Below are 19,530 nucleotides of genomic sequence, written 5' to 3' on the forward strand. Positions count from 1 at the left end.
TGAGGCTGTATTCACGATCCCGGATTTAATCTGCAGGGTTTTTTTGCTTTGAGAATGTGCAGACAGGTGTTTTTTCACCAACATCTATTCAGGCATATTAAAACACTTCCCATTTTGATCAGGATTATCATTCGATCCGACTCCCTACAGTCAATTTATGGATATGATTACGCATACGATTATGGCCATGTAGGCACACCCCTGGTCCTGCAGCACGCCCTGAAAAATCTGAAAAGAATACAAATAAATCATAGCCAGACATTCAGAGGTCGACACAGCAAATTCAGGAGAGAAAGAGTGAGAACGAGACGCTCGAACACTGGTTGCGACACTGTGTCCCAGTTAACAGGTAGCCCTGGATTGGGCCTATCAATATAAAAATGTTATCCTCAAAACATTTTTAAATCATGTTCTTTTAAGAGTTGACAGTAGTTTAAAAAAAAATCGTTAATACGTCCAGCAACAGTGTTGGTATTGTATTGTTATTGTTGTTGTTGTTGTTTTACTGGGGACTATAATGAAAAACAATATATACATATATATATACAGTAAATCGATCTTTGTTGGTTAAATTATTTAAATAATGTATTGTTTGTATTTTCAATAAATGTATGTCTAAGCTACTTTAAACTATATACTTTTTACAATGTTAAATCAGAAAAACGTTCAGTAACAGTCATGTAACATTTTGTCAGGGGGACTTTTATTTGCAGTATGATCACGTGGCCGAGGTTCATAACGCTCGGACGTTCCTCATCACATTGGGAGCTGGGTATTATCATGGGCGAGATGTTTCTCAGTTGTTCTGAAACCTTTCCCGTTGACATTGTAAGGTTACGACCGTCTTCATCGTCACCGTGTCTGTTGTAAGCGACGTGGGAGGCGTTACATCTGGTAAATGGAAACGAAATTGTACATGTTAGATTGCGTTTTTCATTCAATGACCATTGTTGTCGTTACAGCACCATAATCGCTCGCTGTAGCTTGATATGGCTGCCAATCTGCTTCATAATGCATTTGAAATCGTATGTTAGGCATTATCATTTATTTGTCCAACAAAACTGCTTTTGGTGATGGAAGAACAGCCGCGCGCTATTCTATTTTACTCGCAGTGTCCATCATCACCGGTCTACACCGGTTGATCCAGCGCAACATTCACAGCCATTGCATTGCATAACGGATTGCGCATAGAGTGAGATAATCCCAGGCAGCAACACTCGCATTGTATTTTATTTGTTCCATTTTAATTACGGAAATCGATGACAGTTGTTGTTAACTTGCATTGATAATTAGAAATGGATACAGATGATCCCAATGAACGTGTGCCATATGCAGGGACATTAGTGTTTATATAGGTAGCCATTGTATTAAGTACGAGTTCCCACACACAGTTTGATGACGATGATAATGGGTAGTGTCAGCTATTATCTACTCTAGAGCTCTTGTTTTTCTGAGCATAGCCAGAGAGTGCCCCAGCCAAAGACCGCCTGTCTGTCATGTCTTCTGCTGATTGCTGTATTTTGGTTCCTTTTCAGCTTCACAGGGCTGTGCTCCTTTGCATCTCCCACAATGCTTTGTCAGCAGGCCTTACTGTCCGAGAGTGAGCCAGATAATAAACCCAGCCTATTGTAGGGGTCATTACCTATATTCAGCACTACACACACGGTAAGCATGGGCAAGCCTTTGCCTCTGTTATCTAACCTAACCTACATTTCAGGTTGTATTTGTCAGTAAAGACTTTGGCCTCCCTGACACAGATGACTCCAGATTGCTTTCTCAAATAGCACCCAGGAGAATAGAACACCAGAACAGAGCACAACACCATATCAGCTGCCAAGCAGTGAAACATTGACTCACCTGAGCAGCGCAATGTTGTCAATAAACAAGCTGTTGCCCTTGTTTTAATTACGGTTGCTTACCGTCTTTGGCCACCTACTCAAGCATGCAACTGGGTGTTTCGTCCTTTTCCCCCATGGTTATCTGGATCACTCACTTCTAAGTAGTGCATGTTCATATTACATACATCATTTTGATTATGACATTATTTCTCTGAGGTGAGCATGTACATTTCATTATGAATAGCCTAAAATGATCACAAAATAGGTTGTTCTGTGTTGGTGAAATTAGGTACTGGTATTCAAAATAGTCTCCTTGTCCCTTAAAGGTCCAGTCCAATCTTTTGTCAGGTTGGATTAATCTGAACAATAACCCATTGTGAGCCATAACAGAGACAGCCTTCTGCAACAATGTCCAGGTCAGGAGATATACCAGGTAAGGATGGGGGGCAGTAAGAGTGGGCATTGCAGTGTTGTGTACTTGTTTAAAATGGTGATGGTATACTGTATGCAAACATATGCTTCCAACGCCTATAGAGTGGCAAGATACACTGATCATCATGTTATGTATTTTGAGCACATTTGAAGTTATTTTAGACAGTGTTTTAAAGCTTGAACATTCCCTCCTCAGCCCTGGAGTCTGGGACCCCAGAGGGGCTCCTGGGAGGCATGTCCCTGCCCGTTGGCATGACCCGCCGTGCCATGAGCTATGATGACAACATGGAGGCGCCCATGTCGCCCCCTCCCTCTGACATCAACATCAACAACCTATGGGGGAGGAGGCCCGTGGTACCAGACAGGAGGTTCAGTCTTCTGGCTGAGGTAGATATCACACACAATGCTCCACTGATTTATAGCCTCACGTAGTTAAGATAGTGATCCGTGTTCGTCCATATTCATAAAGCGTCTCAGAGTAGAAGTGTTGATCTTGATTCACGTCCCCCCCTGTCCATGTGATGTTATTCATAATGATCTAAAAGACTAAACTGATTCTAGATCAGCCCTCATACTCCAACACACTTTATGGATATGATCCCAGGTGTTTCTATTCATACAAATGTTCATCTAGCTGCCTGTGTGATCCATGTTTTTTTTTTTAAATCTCTTGTTTTAAAGGAGGATGAATCTGGAAATGCCCTGACCCATGCTGCCACGTTTGACGCTGGTCTCAGGCCACATATGCCAGTAGTGGTGAAAGCCAAAGCCTCCTCCATCATTATGAACTCTCTGATGACCAGTAAGACTCTTCACTGTGATAATGAATGAGGATTACTGTATTCTCAACGTGAGCTCCTCCAATCCTGTTGCTCATTAATGGAACACTGATTAGGGTGGGGTGGGGGTGGTATATAGAGTACTAGTCAAAAGTTTGGAGACACCTACCCGCTCCAGGGTTTTTCTTATTTTTACTATTTCCTACATTATTAATATATATTATGTCCTCTGTGTTTTTCCAGAGCAAACCCAGGACAGCATGTACAGGTTTGAGCAGCAGGCTGGGCTGAGAGACACTGTCTACACCCCCCACAAGGGCCTCACTTCTGAGGAGACCCGCCACCACCATCGCATGCCAGAGTCATTCCATGTGAGTCTTTATTTTATCGCTTACTATGGCCCTACTTTATTATCTGGAGTCTGATAATTATTAACAGGAAAATATTACTAATATTTTATGAATAATATTTTATAAATTGTATTATTTTTGATGATTGGTTTGGTAAAGCATCAACAGTGTAATCAATGAATGCTCCAAATCTCAATTAGCAATCTACAGTATGTCAAAGAGGAGTGATTATTGAGATTTAACTGTTAATAATATTCATCATACTATATACTTTTTTCCCTTTTGTTGTATTGCCTGTAGAAAATGAATATTCAAAGTATGGACATGGGAGCAGGACATAAGGGAGGACACGAGGACAAGCAAACATCATCTGCTCAGTCCACCCCAAATAGCACTCCTCAGAGCTCACCCAAACAGAAACGCAGGTAAGTGCAACCATGTCCTCATTACCAGCTGTTTATGGAAACATGCTGTACTTTGACCCTGAACACCAAATACACGTGCCCTTGCCCACCTTATCTACCTACGTATATGAGCATGAGTATAATGCCTGTTCAGTGGCCACTGTAAAGTGGTTGACCGTCTGGCATTTCTCTGTGTTCCTGGCAGGGGCTGGTTCACCAGCCAGAGCACAACTGTCACTAGCTCAGACCTCAGTACCAGCTCTAATATGAGTGTGGACATGGGTGCTGATGAGGGGGGAGGAGCAGTCGAACGCTGGGGTGTCTTTGGACCACGTCTGGTGGTCCAGAAATCCACTACCGACACCGGTGCGGACCACACAAACACAGGTAAATGGGATTTGGGGAGGGTGATACTTAACATGCTTTCGTTTGGTAATGGTGTTCAACTTTTCCTGCGACCCAAATCGTCCTCCAACAACTCAAAATTAAGAAGAAATAGTGTGTGATTATAGATGTATTCTCCGAATTTGCGATCCATCTCTCACATGCCCAGGGCCCACTTTGGATCCCGAATCATAGTTTTAGAAACCCTGTTTAGCTGTAATCCAGTTTATAGGTTGGCTTAATGTTCTTTGATGTGAATTACACATGAATACGATTGTTTTTACATGGTTGTGTACTACATCAGTACACTTTATTTTCTTTGTTTTACCAGATATCCTGTGTTGCCTTGACGCTTTTAACAAATGATCAATTTATCAGGTGTTTACAGAGTCAACGAAAAGTTTTGATCATATACAGTCACTTCCAAAGTTGTTGGCATCCTTGATCAAGATGAGAAAAAACGACTATAAAATAAATAATACAAATACTGAGCTATATTGCATGCTCCAAAAACATGGACAACTGTATTATTTTATACTAATGCAATTGTTTAGATAGATTTTGATTAAATAGTATAAAAAAAACTAAAAAACTCAAAATGATAGGTTTCAAAATTATTGGCACCCCTGTTTTGCAACCTCCCCTGGCAAGGACAATGACACTGGGCCTTTTTCTAAAATGTTTTATGAGATTAGAGCTCACATCCTTGATATCTTTCGTCTGCGCTTATGGACTGCCCTCTTCAATTCAAACCACAGGTTTTCAATGGGGTTTAAGTCCGGAAACTAAGATGGCCATTGCAAATTGTTGATTTTGTGGTCAATTAACCATTTAGAATCATTGACTTGCTGGAAGATATACTTGCTGCCAAGTTTCAGCCCCCTGGGAGAGGCAACCAGGTTTTTGGCTAGTCCTGTTTACTGGTTCGTGATGCTGTTGACCTTAGCAAGTGCCCCAGGAACAGTGGATGCAAAACAGGCCTGTAACATAAATGATCCACCTACATATTTTACCTGCGGTCCTTTTCTGCACATGCATTGTTCTTTCAATGCCGAAACCACCGCTGGTGTGTGTGGCCATAGATCTCTATTTTCGTCTCATCTGACCGTAGCTCCTGGTTCCAATAAAATCAAATTGAATTTGTCACATGCGCTGAATACAACAGGTATACCTTACATTGAAATTCTTACAAGCCCATCATTTTAACCAACAATGCCATTTTAAGAAAAATAAGTGTTTAGAAAGTATTTACTAAAATAAACTGAAGTAACAAATAAATAATACAAAAAAAGCTCTAAATACATTTTTTTTTAAAGAATAATAAAATAACAGTAGCGAGGCTATTTACGGGGGGTACCGGTACTGAGTCAATGTGCGGGGGCACAGGTTAGTCAACGTAATTGAGGAAATATGTACAGTACCAGTCAAAAGTTTGGGCACAGCTACTCATTCAAGGGTTTTGCTTTATTTTTACTATTTTCTACATTGTAGAATAAATAGTGAACACATCAAAACTATGAAATAACACATATGGAATCATGTTGTAACCCAAAAAGTGTTAAACAAATACAATTTATTTTATATTCTTCAAAGTAACCACTCTTTGCCTTGATGACAGCTTTGCACACGCTTGGCATTCTCTCAACCAGCTTCAACTGGAATGCTTTTCCAACAGTCTTGAAGGAGTTCCCACATATGCTGAGCACTTGTTGGCTGCTTTTCCTTCACTCTGCGGTCCAGCTCATCCCAAACCATCTCAATTTGGTTGAGGTTGGGTGATTGTGGAGGCCAGGTCATCAGATGTAGCACTCCATCACTCTCCTTCTTGGTCAAATATCCCTTACACAGACTGGAGGTGTTTTGGGTCATTGTCCTGTTGAAAAACAAATGATAGTCCCACTAAGTGCAAACCAGATGGGATGGCGTATTGCTGCAGAATGCTGTGGTAGCCATGCTGGTTAAGTGTGCCTCGAATTCAAAATAAATCACAGTGTCACCATCACCATTATTATTATTATTTATTTTTTACCCATTGCCTGATTTTATGAAGGTCAACAACCATTTGTCTCTTTTTGTTTGTGAGTTCTTTGCCTTTTCCAATGGCAATGGATGACAAATCGATTTTACATGCATTTTACCTTATTTTTATACCCCAGTGAAACAGGAAGCCATAGAATGTCACAATACATTTTCTCTGAGATTAATTTTAAAAAGTTGAACGTTAATGCAGATTTCATTTTGATTGATTTAATCGACACGATTCTTTAGGGGTGGCAATAATTTTGAGATCTGTTGATTTTTAGATAAAGTATTACTTTTTAAACAAAATCTCTTTCTCTTAGCAATTGTATTAGTATGAAATAATATAATTTCCCAAAGTTTTCTGAGCTTACAACAGCTCAGTATTTTATTATTTATTTTAATAAGTCTTTCGCTTACCTTTATCAAGGGTGTCAATAATTTTTGGAGGCGACCTGCACTTATTGCTCCTACCTAAGATAAGTCCTGTGTTTTTCTCTCCAGGGGGTTTTGCTCTCCAGTCTTACCGCGGGGCCCAGAAGCCCACCCCCATGGAGGTGATGAAGGCCCAGGCCACTCGGTTGGCTGATGACCCTGCTGTCGACAAACAGGCCCCACCCAAGATGGAGATCCCCACCATGGAGGGCAGTAGACGGTCAGCCCGGCCGCACAAACTCAAACCTCGAGACATGAACATCCTCACTCCCTCAGGCTTCTGAGAGGTACCATGTCGTCACTACTCCCTAATGTTCTACTCGGTCAAGTTGTCGTAGCTGGTCTACCCTCTTTCCTTTCCTGACTTTCCTGATCTGAAATGAGGTCCCTTTAATGTATGTGACTGAATCTGAGAATCTTCACAATTTCCAAAAAGAAAAGCATCCTGTTGTGTTTGATACTATAGTATTTGGTTTTGAAGTTTTCCTCTCTTGCACTAAAAGTTGTTTATTTTTGTTTCTATTGGTGTGATAAGGTTATTGTGCCATGTTGATTTTGTTTTGCATCATCCTTTGTCTTGTAAGGGAACTGTGTATTTTTACTTTGTATTTATGGTCCAACTGTGAAAACGTTCTGATACATGACAGTGTGCAAATAGTTACTCTCACTGTTTGATAAAAAAAAAATGTTACGGCCACACTCTGTAGTGGTTTGATCATTCTGTTTGCTTGTGAATCTCATTCTCCTGAAGTACCACTAGCTTTTCATTGTCTGCAGATTTATATGCCGATAAGATGTAATGATTCTCATTGTCATGTCTCCCAAGAACTTTGTGGTGATTATTGTTCACCCTCGATGAAGTGTGGTTTTTGTGGATCCGCATTCTTCCTGTCAAGGTGACCCTTTTGAAGTTAAAACGCTGTTAGTAAAACACTGCAGTAGAATATTAATATGACATGTTACATATTTACCAGTGAAATATGTAATGATTTGACTAACCCTGTTCAGGTGTTTTTCTATTTATTTTTTTCAATAGAAAAATCATCCATATACATGGCTGTCCATATGTATGTATGTCTTCTGTGGACTTTGTTGTAAATATCTGAATAAAAAATCATTCTAACAATCAACAAAATCTGGTTCCATCAACCATCCAGAAACAGTGGACAGTGGAAACAGTGGAAATATGGTCAGCACTGCACAGGTTAAAGAACCCGGTGGAGAAGGATGGGTTTTCCATTGTGATTTAGAAATTGAAGTATTTGTACATTTCATAAGACAAGACCAGCTACCACTGATTGACAGCCATAGAAACCTGCTGCTATTTCACACTGTGAAGTGATCGTCAATTCTTCAGCAGGAATACTAATGATTACCAGTAGATGGCATCAGCTCCTTTGTAACACAGTCTCTGAATTGGCTGGATAACTCTCATGGAATGCAACGCTGGGATTTCATTTAACCAGTCTCACCAATATGTGATATTTCAGTTTTTTATTTGTAATAAATGTGCCAAAAATGTTTTACCTGTTTTTACTTTGTCATTGTGGGTAGATTGATGAGCGATTAATTTTAAAAACATTTTTTAGAGTAACTAAATGTGGAAAAAGTTGTGTGGTCTGAATACCTTCCGAATCCATTGTGTAGGCTTAGGCGTCCACCATAATATATTAAAATGTATTAATTAGAAAAGGTATGAGGCACAACATTTATGTGGGCCACAACAAGAGATATGGGAGAGAAGCCAAGTGTAGTAAAGACAAAAATACATTAAGGACTCTCCCTCACCCACATTTCCATTAATTCCCAGTCTTACCATAGCCTATTCTGCAAACTGAAGGCCAGCACTTCATTTTGGGCGTCATACCTTTTCGAATGAATACATTAATTAATTATGGTGGACGCCTAAGCCTACAGTGGATTCAGTGGATACCCACAATGACAAAGCAAAAACAGGTAAAACATTTTTGGCACATTTATTACAAATAAAAAACTGAAATATCACATTTACATAAGTATTCAGACCCTTTACTTAGTACTTTGTTGAAGTGCCTTTGGCAGCGATTACAGCCTTGAGTCTTCTTGGGTATGACGCTACCAGCTTGGCACACCTGTATTTGGGGAGTTTCTCCCATTCTTCTCTGCTGATCCTCTCAATCTCTGTCAGGTTGGATGGGGAGCGTCGCTGCACAGATATTTTCAGGTCTTTCCACAGATGTTCGATCAGGTTCAAGTCCAGGCTCTGGCTGGGCCACTCAAGGACATTCAGGGACTTTTCCCGATGCTACTCCTGCGTTGTCTTGGATGTGTGCTTAGGGTCGTTGTTCTGCTGGAAGGTGAAGCTTCACCCCAGTCTGAGGTCCTGAGTGCTCTTGAGCAGGTTTTCATCAAGGACCTCTGTACTTTGCTCCGTTCAACTTTCCCTCGATCCTGACTGGTCTCCCAGCCCCTGCCGCTGAAAAACATCCCCAGAGCATGATGCTGCCACCACCATTCTTCACCGTAGGAATGGTGCCAGATTTCCTCCAGACGTGACGCTTGGCATTCAGGCCAAAGAGTTCAATCTTGGTTTCATCAGACCAGAGAATCTTGTTTCTCATGGTCTGAGACTACTTTAGGTGCCTTTTGGCAAACTCTAAGTGGGCTGTCATGTGCCTTTTACTGAGGAGTGACTTCCGTCTGGTCACTCTACCACGAAGGCCTGATTGGTGGAGTGCTGCAGAGATGGTTGTCCTTCTGGAAGGGTATCCCATCTCCACAGAGGAACCCTGGAGCTCTGTCAGAGTGACCATCGGGTTGTTGGTCACCTCCCTGACCAAGGCCCTTCTCCCCTGACTGCTCAGTTTTGCCGGGCGGCCAGCTCTAGGAAAAGTCTTGGTGGTTCCAAACTTCTTCCATTTATGAATGATGGAGGCCACGATGTTCTTGGGAACCTTCAATGCTGCAGACATTTTTTGGTACCCTCGCCAGAGCTGTGCCTCGAAAAAATCTCAGAGCTCTATGGACAATTCCTTCGACCTCATCCCTTGGTTTTTGCTCTGACACGCACTGTCAACTGTGGGACCTTATATAGACAGATGTGTGCCTGTCCAAATCATGTCCAATCAATTGAATATACCACAGGTGGACGCCAATCAAGTTGTAGAAATATCTCAAGGATGATAAATGGAAACAGGATGCACCTGAGCTCAATTTAAAATCTCATAGCAAAGGGTCTGAATACTTATGTAAATAATTTCTGTTTTTTAGTTCTAATACATTAGCAAAAATGTCTAAAAACCTGTTTTTGCTCTGTCATTATGGGGTATTGTGTTTTTTTAATTCAGTCCGTTTAGTAATAATGCTGTAACGTAACAAAATGTGGAAAAAGTCAAGGGATCTGAATACTTTCTGAAGGCACTGTATATTACCAGCATGAACTTTTCTCATCACGGCCACCGATTGTCCCTGACTTACACTGTCGCGAGTGGCATGTTAATGACAGATAGGTATCTTAATGTATTTTTTGTCTAAATTACTATGCATTTGCCAGTGTGCAGACCCCCACAATCAACCTGATACCTCAAATAAGCAGTTTAGGGCAACCCTAAATCAATTACGGGCACGGTTGACCACCCCCCCTCCTTCCTGGCACTCATTCTTCTGGTGTTTCTTAATTTTCTTCTTCAGATAGCTTTACAGTTCATCCTCACAATGGCACACATGTAACTCAAGCCTGTCAAAGTGGATGGCACTTCATAATGTCCCCATTTCAATATCGAATTAATCGCTCACCTGAGCCACCACCACCATTCTGTCTTGTCCATTTTCCGACCCATGCACCAGCGGCATGAGAGAAGTTTGGATGTGAACTCTCCCTGCTCACTCCACATGGACGGTCTCAGGACTCATGTTGCACTCCTGAGAGAAAATGCAGTTGATAGCTTCGACTGGATGCTGTACACAGGTTGCTGGCTTGGACTCAGGTCTCAGGTATAAGTGTTGGAGGACAGGGCCACAGTGAGCGCCATTGTTGCTATTATTTCAGCCGGTTAGTAGTTGTATGGCTTTCGATTCTGCCCCTGTTACCCCGCTAAGTGTAATACTTTTTCCTGTCGCAAATTTTGCCAATTTCTCATCATAAGGAATCGATGATATTTCAGCGCCGGTATCGACAAAGAAGTTGTGTGAGACGTGGCCTCCTACGTCTCCTTCCACATAGAAACCGTCCTCTCGCCGAAATCCTCTCGCCACAATCGTCCGCACAGAGGCCAGCTACATTTTTCCCATATTCAAGCCGAATTGGTAGAATGCTTGTGAACCTCTTTCAGCGCCTCTATGGCTTTGTTAAACTTTTCTTCCTCTAGTCCCCCTATAAAGGGAGAATCGGGGCCGCCGATCGCCATTTCAATAGTTATTATTCCGACAACTCTCCCGACGATGTCCAGAGTGTTTAGATTTCCTCACCCACGGCAATTGACCTTTTTTATTAAAAAAATATCACTTCCCGGAAAGTAATTACGGTATAGGTACCTAATAATTTGGTCATGGGACCTGATACCTTGTATTAGAACCAGATTTAACAATAACATGTTTTAACAGAATGTAATCTTTCTGCACTCTCCCTTGTCTCACTCAGTTACTTTCCATACGCCTAGTTCTTATCCACCCTCCATTGACCCCAACATATACATTCCTTATATATCTAAAGTAATCAATAAGTTCTAGTATGGTAACATGAATAAGTATATTTCAAGCTAGAACCCAACTATTTTTAGCAAATGCATATTTAGCACGTTCTAATTGGCCAGTGAGGGGACACGCCTCGACACACCCACCATTTGTTTGTAACATTTACATGACATTTTAGTCATTTAGCAGATGCTCTTATCCAGCCCTTTCGCAACACCGAAAGCTACTGCGCCCATAATTCCGGTTGTGAAAATCGCAAAAATATTTCTGACACAACCCCCAAGCCTATAACTCTACCACGAGTGCTAAGATGTACCATTGCATTAGTTTTGTTAAAACAGAGCCCCCAGTCTTAGTGCTAAGCTAGTTAGCATTGGTTTGTGAAACTACCTCTAACTTCCTTTATACTGGATGCATATACGTACATAAAAATGGTATCCACGAGTTGATCTTACTCTCAGGAAGTAGATAAAGGGCATCATTGCCAAAATCCCAAACTATACCTTTAATGAACAGATGATGCAAACATTTCTGCCTGATGAAACGACGAATAGCTCAGATACACATGAAAACATACACAAACACGATATAACATCAAAATGGGTGAATTTTTCCTTTAAGATGTTTGCGATCTCAAATGAGCATTTCACTATAGGGCTGGGCGTGTGTCACTCTATGTTTTGATTATGTCATACTGTATATCACTACATGGGCTCTCTTTCTCCCTCTCTCCCTCTCTCTCTGTACTGTAGATGGAGTGGTGAATGACAGTAAGTAAGGCAGCTCCAAAATGCAGGTGTTTCAGCCTAGCTCAGTACTTTCTATGGTGGTGGGGCAAGCCAGCAGAAAATACTTAGCATTGCTCCGTGATTGGCTCAGTGTTCTGTCACTCATGGGGACACTACGTCACCGCCAAGTCTAATGGGAGAGCTAAAACATTCTAGTCCCTTGGGTGCTGCCACAGAGTTACATTAGGAGTGCCCATCCAAGAAGGCTCAAGGTCATTGGCGATAGATAAAATGACATCAAATCACGTTATATGTACAGTAGCTTTGATTGGACTGATCAATTCAACATCATACATTCAAAATCTTAGCTAGCAGTCATCTTCATGAATCAAGTCGACAATCTACTGGCAAATCCTTTTTAACCCTTGTCATATGAAGAGAAATAATGAAGAGAAATTATAGATAAAACGTATCGCTGCTCATCGGCCATTGAACATTACACAACAAGTTGGAAATCGCAAATTCAACAATGCGTGTTTTGGAAGGAATCACTGACAGTGGCTAAAGTTAACTGCAAGCATTGCAAAGCAATATTCAGTGGAGTGGCTGTGTGGTCCCAAATTTGGGATTAAGGGGCTCTTTCCAAGTTTAAAATGATAAACATTCAACATTGGCCATGCTGTCAATGAAGCATTTGTGCCGCACTAAAAACAACTGTTAACTCGGAACTGTGTAAAACTTGACTTCAGTGAGTTCAAGACAACGGGAAAATATATTTTGAATGGTAATTCAACTCAGAAGTGTAAATCCAGCCTCTTTCTAGCGCTACGACCTGAAGATCAATGACGTCATGATGACTTGACCTTGTTTTTTTCCTCCAGAGTTCCCAGTTGTTCCCGAAGCACTGTAAATCCAGAGAATGGCAGACTTTGATAACAAAATATTCCCACAAAAGACAGCCGCGCCACCTTCCTGTTCAAGTGAGTACAGCACAACAAGGTGAGTCCAAAAATGTATTGTATGCTGCTGCATAAATGATGTAATATGCCAGGGAGATGTGTATACTGTGGCTAAGAAAGTAATACTAGTGTATGTTGTGTAGCAAGCTCTTAGTAGCCCATGTGCCTCACCTTAATAATTTGGTCTATTTACCCCTCTGACTTGGTGGTGTACAGTCAGCACATAACCTAGAGAAATGTAATCATTGAATATTGTAAGAGCTTTCATTGTATGCCTATAAGCCCCTTTATTTATCCTACAGTTCTGACTTGGTATACAGGGAGAACTCTGTAAGAACGGCCGTGCTCGGAATTCTGTTGCTGTACTGTATATTTCAGAACTGTATATCTTCTTATCCGCTTGTCTTCCCCTTATGCCATTGTTTGTACATCTCAATTGTCATTAGAAACCACATTTGTTTAAGCAAGTCAGCCATATCAGCTATGTTTTTTACAAGGCATTAGATGAGGCTGAATGAACTGTTTCGCTGCCAGACAAGGCTCCGCTGATAGCCAGGTGTAGTGGTAAGATGTTGGGACAGTTTTATATAGGCCGTTTGTCACCGTTATAGTGCAATTAATGTATTGTTTAGTGTTGTGTAGTGGCTTTGCTGGCATGTATCCCACTTTTTTATTTTATTTACTTACTAAAATGGTCACTGAATAGAGAGTATATTTCCTGCTCTAGTATGCATGCCTAGTCACCAGTTGTTACTGATTCCAAAATTCTGTTGAGAAATGGTTGGTCTTAGTGCGAACTCGTCTGCACCCCTTAGTAACTGTAGATAAGACTCAAGGCTGGACTGCGCATGTGTGCCAGTTCCCCGCTCTTGTGGCGAGAAGCTCACAAGTTGGTTGACTCTCCCTCACCAGTAAGAGCCGGAGCACCCTCTGGTGGCAATAAAGTTGCCCCTTTCATTGTATTGAAAGGGGGCAGAGTTGGAACACTGGCGTTTGGAGACAGTGCTTGATGCGGGAGAGAGAGCAGCGAGAGCGAGAGCAAGAGAGAGAGCAGTGGCACGGAGGGTAGATTGGGCTCCCTTCGTCTTCTTTGAGAGAAATGCCTGAAAAATGGGTCGCTGCACAAAGGGAAAGGGTTCTAGGAGTACAGATGTTAGTAAGCACAAAGCATGGCAAACTAAATACTGAGAACCAAATTGGCAATAGCTAGACGATAGTTAGCTAGCATTTGCTGTGACGGCTGGCAGCATAGCTTAAGCTAGCATGAGCCGTTACCTGGTAAAAACCTCACCGGGCTCGTTAGAGAGCTGTCTGAGTATGTTTATTTCCCAAGGGGTACAGGGGCCCACTATAACTCTGGGAGAAAAGTGTTGCTAACCCGGTTGTGTGGGTGCTAGTCAACGCTTAGCCATGAGGCTATTGTGCTAGCTAGCTAGTGTTCACCCAATGGAATAATAACCAAGCGGTAGCTAGCATAGCGTTAGCCTGAGTAATGCTGCAAGAGTAGCTTTGAGAGTCTCTTTCGACCGTAGCATGGTGAGGTGTGAGTGGTCAGTTTAGCCAGCAAAACAAGAGAACGTTAAGCGTGCTAAACAAGAGAGCAGGCTGGCAATTCTACTATGGGTGGGAGAGCCAGTAGTAGTAGTGTTCACCTAATGTGTTAGTAGACTAGCTAGTAAGCACAGAGGAAGCCTGAGGAAACTAGCACTCTGTTAGTCTTGTGATGGACAAAGCGTGTCTCTCAACCGAAAGAACAGCTAAAAATTCTACCCTTGCAGGTAGGTAGTAGTCGCTAGTAGGTAGCAGTGAAGGAGGAAGCCTTGCGGCTGATGAATAGCAATAGTAAGCACAGTAGAAAACACTATAGCCACAAGGCCAGAAAGCAATAGCTAGCTAGCAGCCACAGGTGTGTTGTAATTAGCTCAGTGCTAGCTGAAGGGGTTGTGCTAGGGTAGCGATAGGCTTCAGGTAAGCTTGCTCCCACGACCGAAAGAGCTGTGTGGCTGGGCCATTCAGGCGAGTTAGCACAAGTGAGTAAACGCAGGCTATACTAGACGAGGGGGAAAGCTAACAATGCTACCGTGTTGCAGGTAGGATTGCATGAATAGTTTGCCTTGCAGCAAGCTAGTGGAGTTAGCTTGAGCCTTGCGACGTGGGCTAACCGTGTTGCAGGTAGAAAAGCGTGGCTAGCTTGCGGCGTGGGCTACCCAAGTCACAACAGCTGGCGTAGAAGCTAGCTGAGAAGTAGAAAAGTGCATTTCTACTCGAAAAAGGTCAGTGCTCAAACCTCACAACAGGGTCCGGAATCCTATGTTCGGCAGCTCTATCCTTGCAGTTAGCTTGTGAACAGTTAAGTAGGAAAACAGAAAAGCCAGTCGCTAAGAGGAGAGCAAGGGTGTGGTTTTATACAGGGTCCAACTGACATGTGGGATTGGTTACTTTGGAGTTAGGGGTGTTTCGAACGAAATCCCATAGTGAAACACTGAGAGAATAATTGAAAGAAATCCACTTTTCTTTTGTAAACTAAAAATTATTCACATTTAAATGTAGCTTTCTCTCTCTCCCTTAATTACTCTTTTGCCCATTAAGGTATCTCTTTTAAATAGTCAATTCATACTGTATCATGGATCAAATAAGTAGTTTGACCAGCTACAATATCAGTATAAAGTACATATGCATTGAACTAGGGCTAGGCTATAATGTCTTACGACTGTTTTGTCATCAGGAATATTTAATGATTAACAAAAGACATTGCTGCATGTTACTAAAAAATAATACTTGATTAAACAAGCTGTGATGCAAGATCTTCATGTATTTCAATCCAGAGGACATTAGCCTCTTCTGTGTGAAGAAGCAGTACTTCAGGCTCTGGTCTGTGTAGTTCCTAAGGAGAGTATAGAGTGATATACAGTGCTCAAAAAAATAAAGGGAACACTTAAACAACACAATGTAACTCCAAGTCAATCACACTTCTGTGAAATCAAACTGTCCACTTAGGAAGCAACACTGATTGACAATAAATTTCACATGCTGTTGTGCAAATGGAATAGACAACAGGTGGAAATTATAGGCAATTTGCAAGACACCCTCAATAAAGGAGTGGTTCTGCAGGTGGTGACCACAGACCACTTCTCAGTTCCTATGCTTCCTGGCTGATGTTTTGGTCACTTTTGAATGCTGGCGGTGCTTTCACTCTAGTGGTAGCATGAGACGGAGTCTACAACCCACACAAGTGGCTTAGGTAGTGCAGCTCATCCAGGATGGCACATCAATGCGAGCTGTGGCAAGAAGGTTTGCTGTGTCTGTCAGCGTAGTGTCCAGAGCATGGAGGCGCTACCTCCGCCTTTGTGCAAGGAGGAGCAGGAGGAGCACTGCCAGAGCCCTGCAAAATGACCTCCAGCAGGCCACAAATGTGCATGTGTCTGCTCAAACGGTCAGAAAAAGACTCCATGAGGGTGGTATGAGGGCCCGACGTCCACAGGTGGGGTTGTGCTTACAGCCCAACACCGTGCAGGACGTTTGGCATTTGCCAGAGAACACCAAGATTTGCAAATTTGCCACTAGCGCCCTGTGCTCTTCACAGATGAAAGCAGGTTCACACTGAGCACGTGACAGATGTGACAGAGTCTGGAGATGCCGTGGTGAACGTTCTGCTGCCTGCAACATCCTCCAGCATGACCGGTTTGGCGGTGGGTCAGTCATGGTGTGGGGTGGCATTTCTTTGGGGGGCCGCACAGCCCTCCATGTGCTCGCCAGAGGTAGCCTGACTGCCATTAGGTACCGAGATGAGATCCTCAGACCCCTTGTGAGACCATATGCTGGTGCGGTTGGCCCTGGGTTCCTCCTAATGCAAGACAATGCTAGACCTCATGTGGCTGGAGTGTGTCAGCAGTTCCTGCAAGAGGAAGGCATTGATGCTATGGACTGGCCCGCCCATTCCCCAGACCTGAATCCAATTGAGCACATCTGGGACATCATGTCTCGCTCCATCCACCAACGCCACGTTGCACCACAGACTGTCCAGGAGTTGGCGGATGCTTTAGTCCAGGTCTGGGAGGAGATCCCTCAGGAGACCATCCGCCACATCATCCGGAGCATGCCCAGGCGTTGTAGGGAGGTCATACAGGCACGTGGAGGCCGCACACACTACTGAGCCTCATTTTGACTTGTTTTAAGGACATTACATCAAAGTTGGATCAGCCTGTACTGTGGTTTTCCACTTTAATTTTGAGTGTGACTCCAAATCCAGACCTCCATGGGTTGATACATTTGATTTCCATTGATAATTTTTGTGTGATTTTGTTGTCAGCACATTCAACTATGTAAAGAAAAAAGTATTTAATAAGAATATTTAATTCATTCAAATCTAGGATGTGTAATTTTAGTGTTCCCTTAATTTTTTTGAGCAGTGTATTTTAGGCATGTTATGTGTGTTTATGTACATAAGTATCTGTACTGTATATTGTGGGTTTTTTATGTATTGATTGTTGTGCTGCTGAGACTTGGTTTTACAGCTTCTCCAAATACGACATTGTTACGGTTTTCTTCGGGTGAAGGAGAGTCGGACCAAAATGCAGCGTGGTTAATAAGATACATGTTTAATAAACGAATAAACACGATAATACAAAAACAAGAAACGGAACGTGAAAACCTATACAGCCTATCTGGTGCAAACTAAACACAGAGACAGGAACAATCACCCACGAAACACTCAAAGAATATGGCTGCCTAAATATGGTTCCCAATCAGAGACAACGAGAATCACCTGCCTCTGATTGAGAACCGCCTCAGGCAACCATAGACTATGCTAGAAAATCCCACCAAGCCACAATCCCAAAACCTACGAAAAACCCCCATACATAAACACAACACAAAATAAACCCATGTCACACCCTGACCTGGCCAAATAAAGAAAGAAAACACAAAATACTAAGACCAGGGCTTGACAGACATACAAACCACACAAAATACATATGCATTTCAACAAATTATTGTTGAAATGAAATTGGGGAAAATAGTTGATGTTGAAAGAAAGATATATGAATGATTATAAACTGGAGAATACATTGCCCTTTAGACAACTTCAGTTTGAAGTCATTCCATAACAGTGATAAAAGCAGAGATACAATCATGCATTGAGTTCTTTTTCAAATTGTTTCTGGTAACGATATGACTATCCCAACTACCCCAAAACACAGGCAAGATGCAAGTGTGTAATCTTCCCATCAGTCTTGAGTCAGCATTTTATTCCTTTCTGTGCATCTCTGTCTGCTTTACTCAAGATAGCCTCTCTCCTTTTTCCTCTCAATCCTTCAATGTGCCCTGTTAAATCTACTCTCTAATGCTTAACTGTCTGTTGATTGACTTTAAAGCAATATATCTGTTTGGAACCTCTGTACAACGTCAGTGTTGTGACAGGGTAAATGTTATAGGGGAAACCAAAGTAGGTCTCACATAGGTGGCTTTCTTTCATTTAGTTATTTTCCACTTCAATACTGGTGTCCAGAGCTGTCTTAAAAAGGTCTTAGGGATAGCCCCCTTTTTTTCAATTTTTGCCTAAATGACATTCCCAAATCTAACTTACTGTAGCTCAGGTCCTGAAGCAAGAATATGCATATTTTTGGTACCATTTGAAAGGAAACACTTTGAGGTTTGTGGAAATGTGAATTTAATATAGGAGAATATAACACAATAGATCTGGTAGAAGAAAATACAAAGAAAAAAACAACCAATCTTTTTCTACCACCATCTTTGAAATGCAAGAGAAAGGTCATATTATAGCCATCACTCTGGTTGTATTTCTGATAGTGTCCACAAGATGGCAGCACTGTATGTACAAAGTTTCAGATGGATAACTTGAAGAATGATTGGCCTACAATACTTTTAATGTGAAATCCCCAGGTACATTTGGGCAAATTGTGAAGGAGACATTCACATTCATATTCCATTTTTCTGCAAAAATATTGTCAAATCTGTATACTTGGACTTTGATTTAGCTTTCCAAGTATTAGTAGCCATATTATGTTTTATTACGTTTTCATAACTTCATAACTCTGAATATCCTTATAATTTTTGTCCAAAATGATTAGTACCTACATTTTACGACATTTACATGGTTTCCATGTACTCCCGTAAAGCCCAGCTCATTGGCTATCTAGTTAGCTTTGTTTGACCCCAATTGGTGCTTATTTGACAAAGATACAGTCGTTCAAGTGATGGCCACCTGCGTCATTGGCGTCATTGGCCATGAAGGCGTCGCTCTCTGACCAAATATGGTGCCCTATAGGATAGACTACACCCCTAATGAAATAGTGAGGTCTTGTTACCTTCTAGGATCTCTGAGGAATAGATATGAACGTGATTTGACTCGTTCAAACAACGTTTAGGGTGAGATTTTCACAGATTCCTTTCTTTGCAAATTGAATGAGTGGAAATACAAAATCGATCGTGCGTGTTATATGGACCTTTTTAGGATATGAAAAATTATTTTATCTAACAAAATGACACTTCATGTTATCTCTGGGTCCCTTT

General features: G+C 41.8%; 1 protein-coding gene across 2 annotated transcripts; it reads left to right on the plus strand.

Annotated features, from left to right (window-relative positions):
- Positions 1-721: 721 nt before the first annotated feature.
- Positions 722-8,156, plus strand: LOC112229027 (putative monooxygenase p33MONOX). 2 transcript variants are annotated; one of them, XM_024394903.2, is made up of 9 exons: positions 722-894; positions 1,536-1,665; positions 2,165-2,271; positions 2,467-2,657; positions 2,952-3,072; positions 3,293-3,420; positions 3,700-3,824; positions 4,009-4,190; positions 6,711-8,156. In XM_024394903.2, exons 3-9 carry the CDS (start codon positions 2,247-2,249, stop codon positions 6,923-6,925), a joined length of 987 nt encoding a protein of 328 aa, XP_024250671.1. In that variant the 5' UTR covers positions 722-894; positions 1,536-1,665; positions 2,165-2,246; the 3' UTR covers positions 6,926-8,156. The 2 variants fall into 2 exon arrangements, with proteins under 2 accessions (XP_024250671.1, XP_024250672.1); XM_024394904.2 differs by lacking the exon at positions 1,536-1,665.
- The last annotated feature ends 11,374 nt before the right edge of the window (positions 8,157-19,530 follow it).

This window comes from Oncorhynchus tshawytscha, linkage group LG30 (genome assembly GCF_018296145.1).
Source record: "Oncorhynchus tshawytscha isolate Ot180627B linkage group LG30, Otsh_v2.0, whole genome shotgun sequence".
NCBI lineage: Eukaryota > Metazoa > Chordata > Actinopteri > Salmoniformes > Salmonidae > Oncorhynchus > Oncorhynchus tshawytscha.

Excerpts from the sequence above, each read along its gene's own strand:
- LOC112229027 (XM_024394903.2), top strand. The coding sequence starts at position 2,247 with ATGTCCAGGTCAGGAGATATACCAG. Across the intron at positions 3,073-3,292 it reads TATGAACTCTCTGATGACCA|AGCAAACCCAGGACAGCATG; the intron begins GTAAGACTCTTC and ends GTGTTTTTCCAG. Across the intron at positions 3,825-4,008 it reads TCACCCAAACAGAAACGCAG|GGGCTGGTTCACCAGCCAGA; the intron begins GTAAGTGCAACC and ends TGTTCCTGGCAG.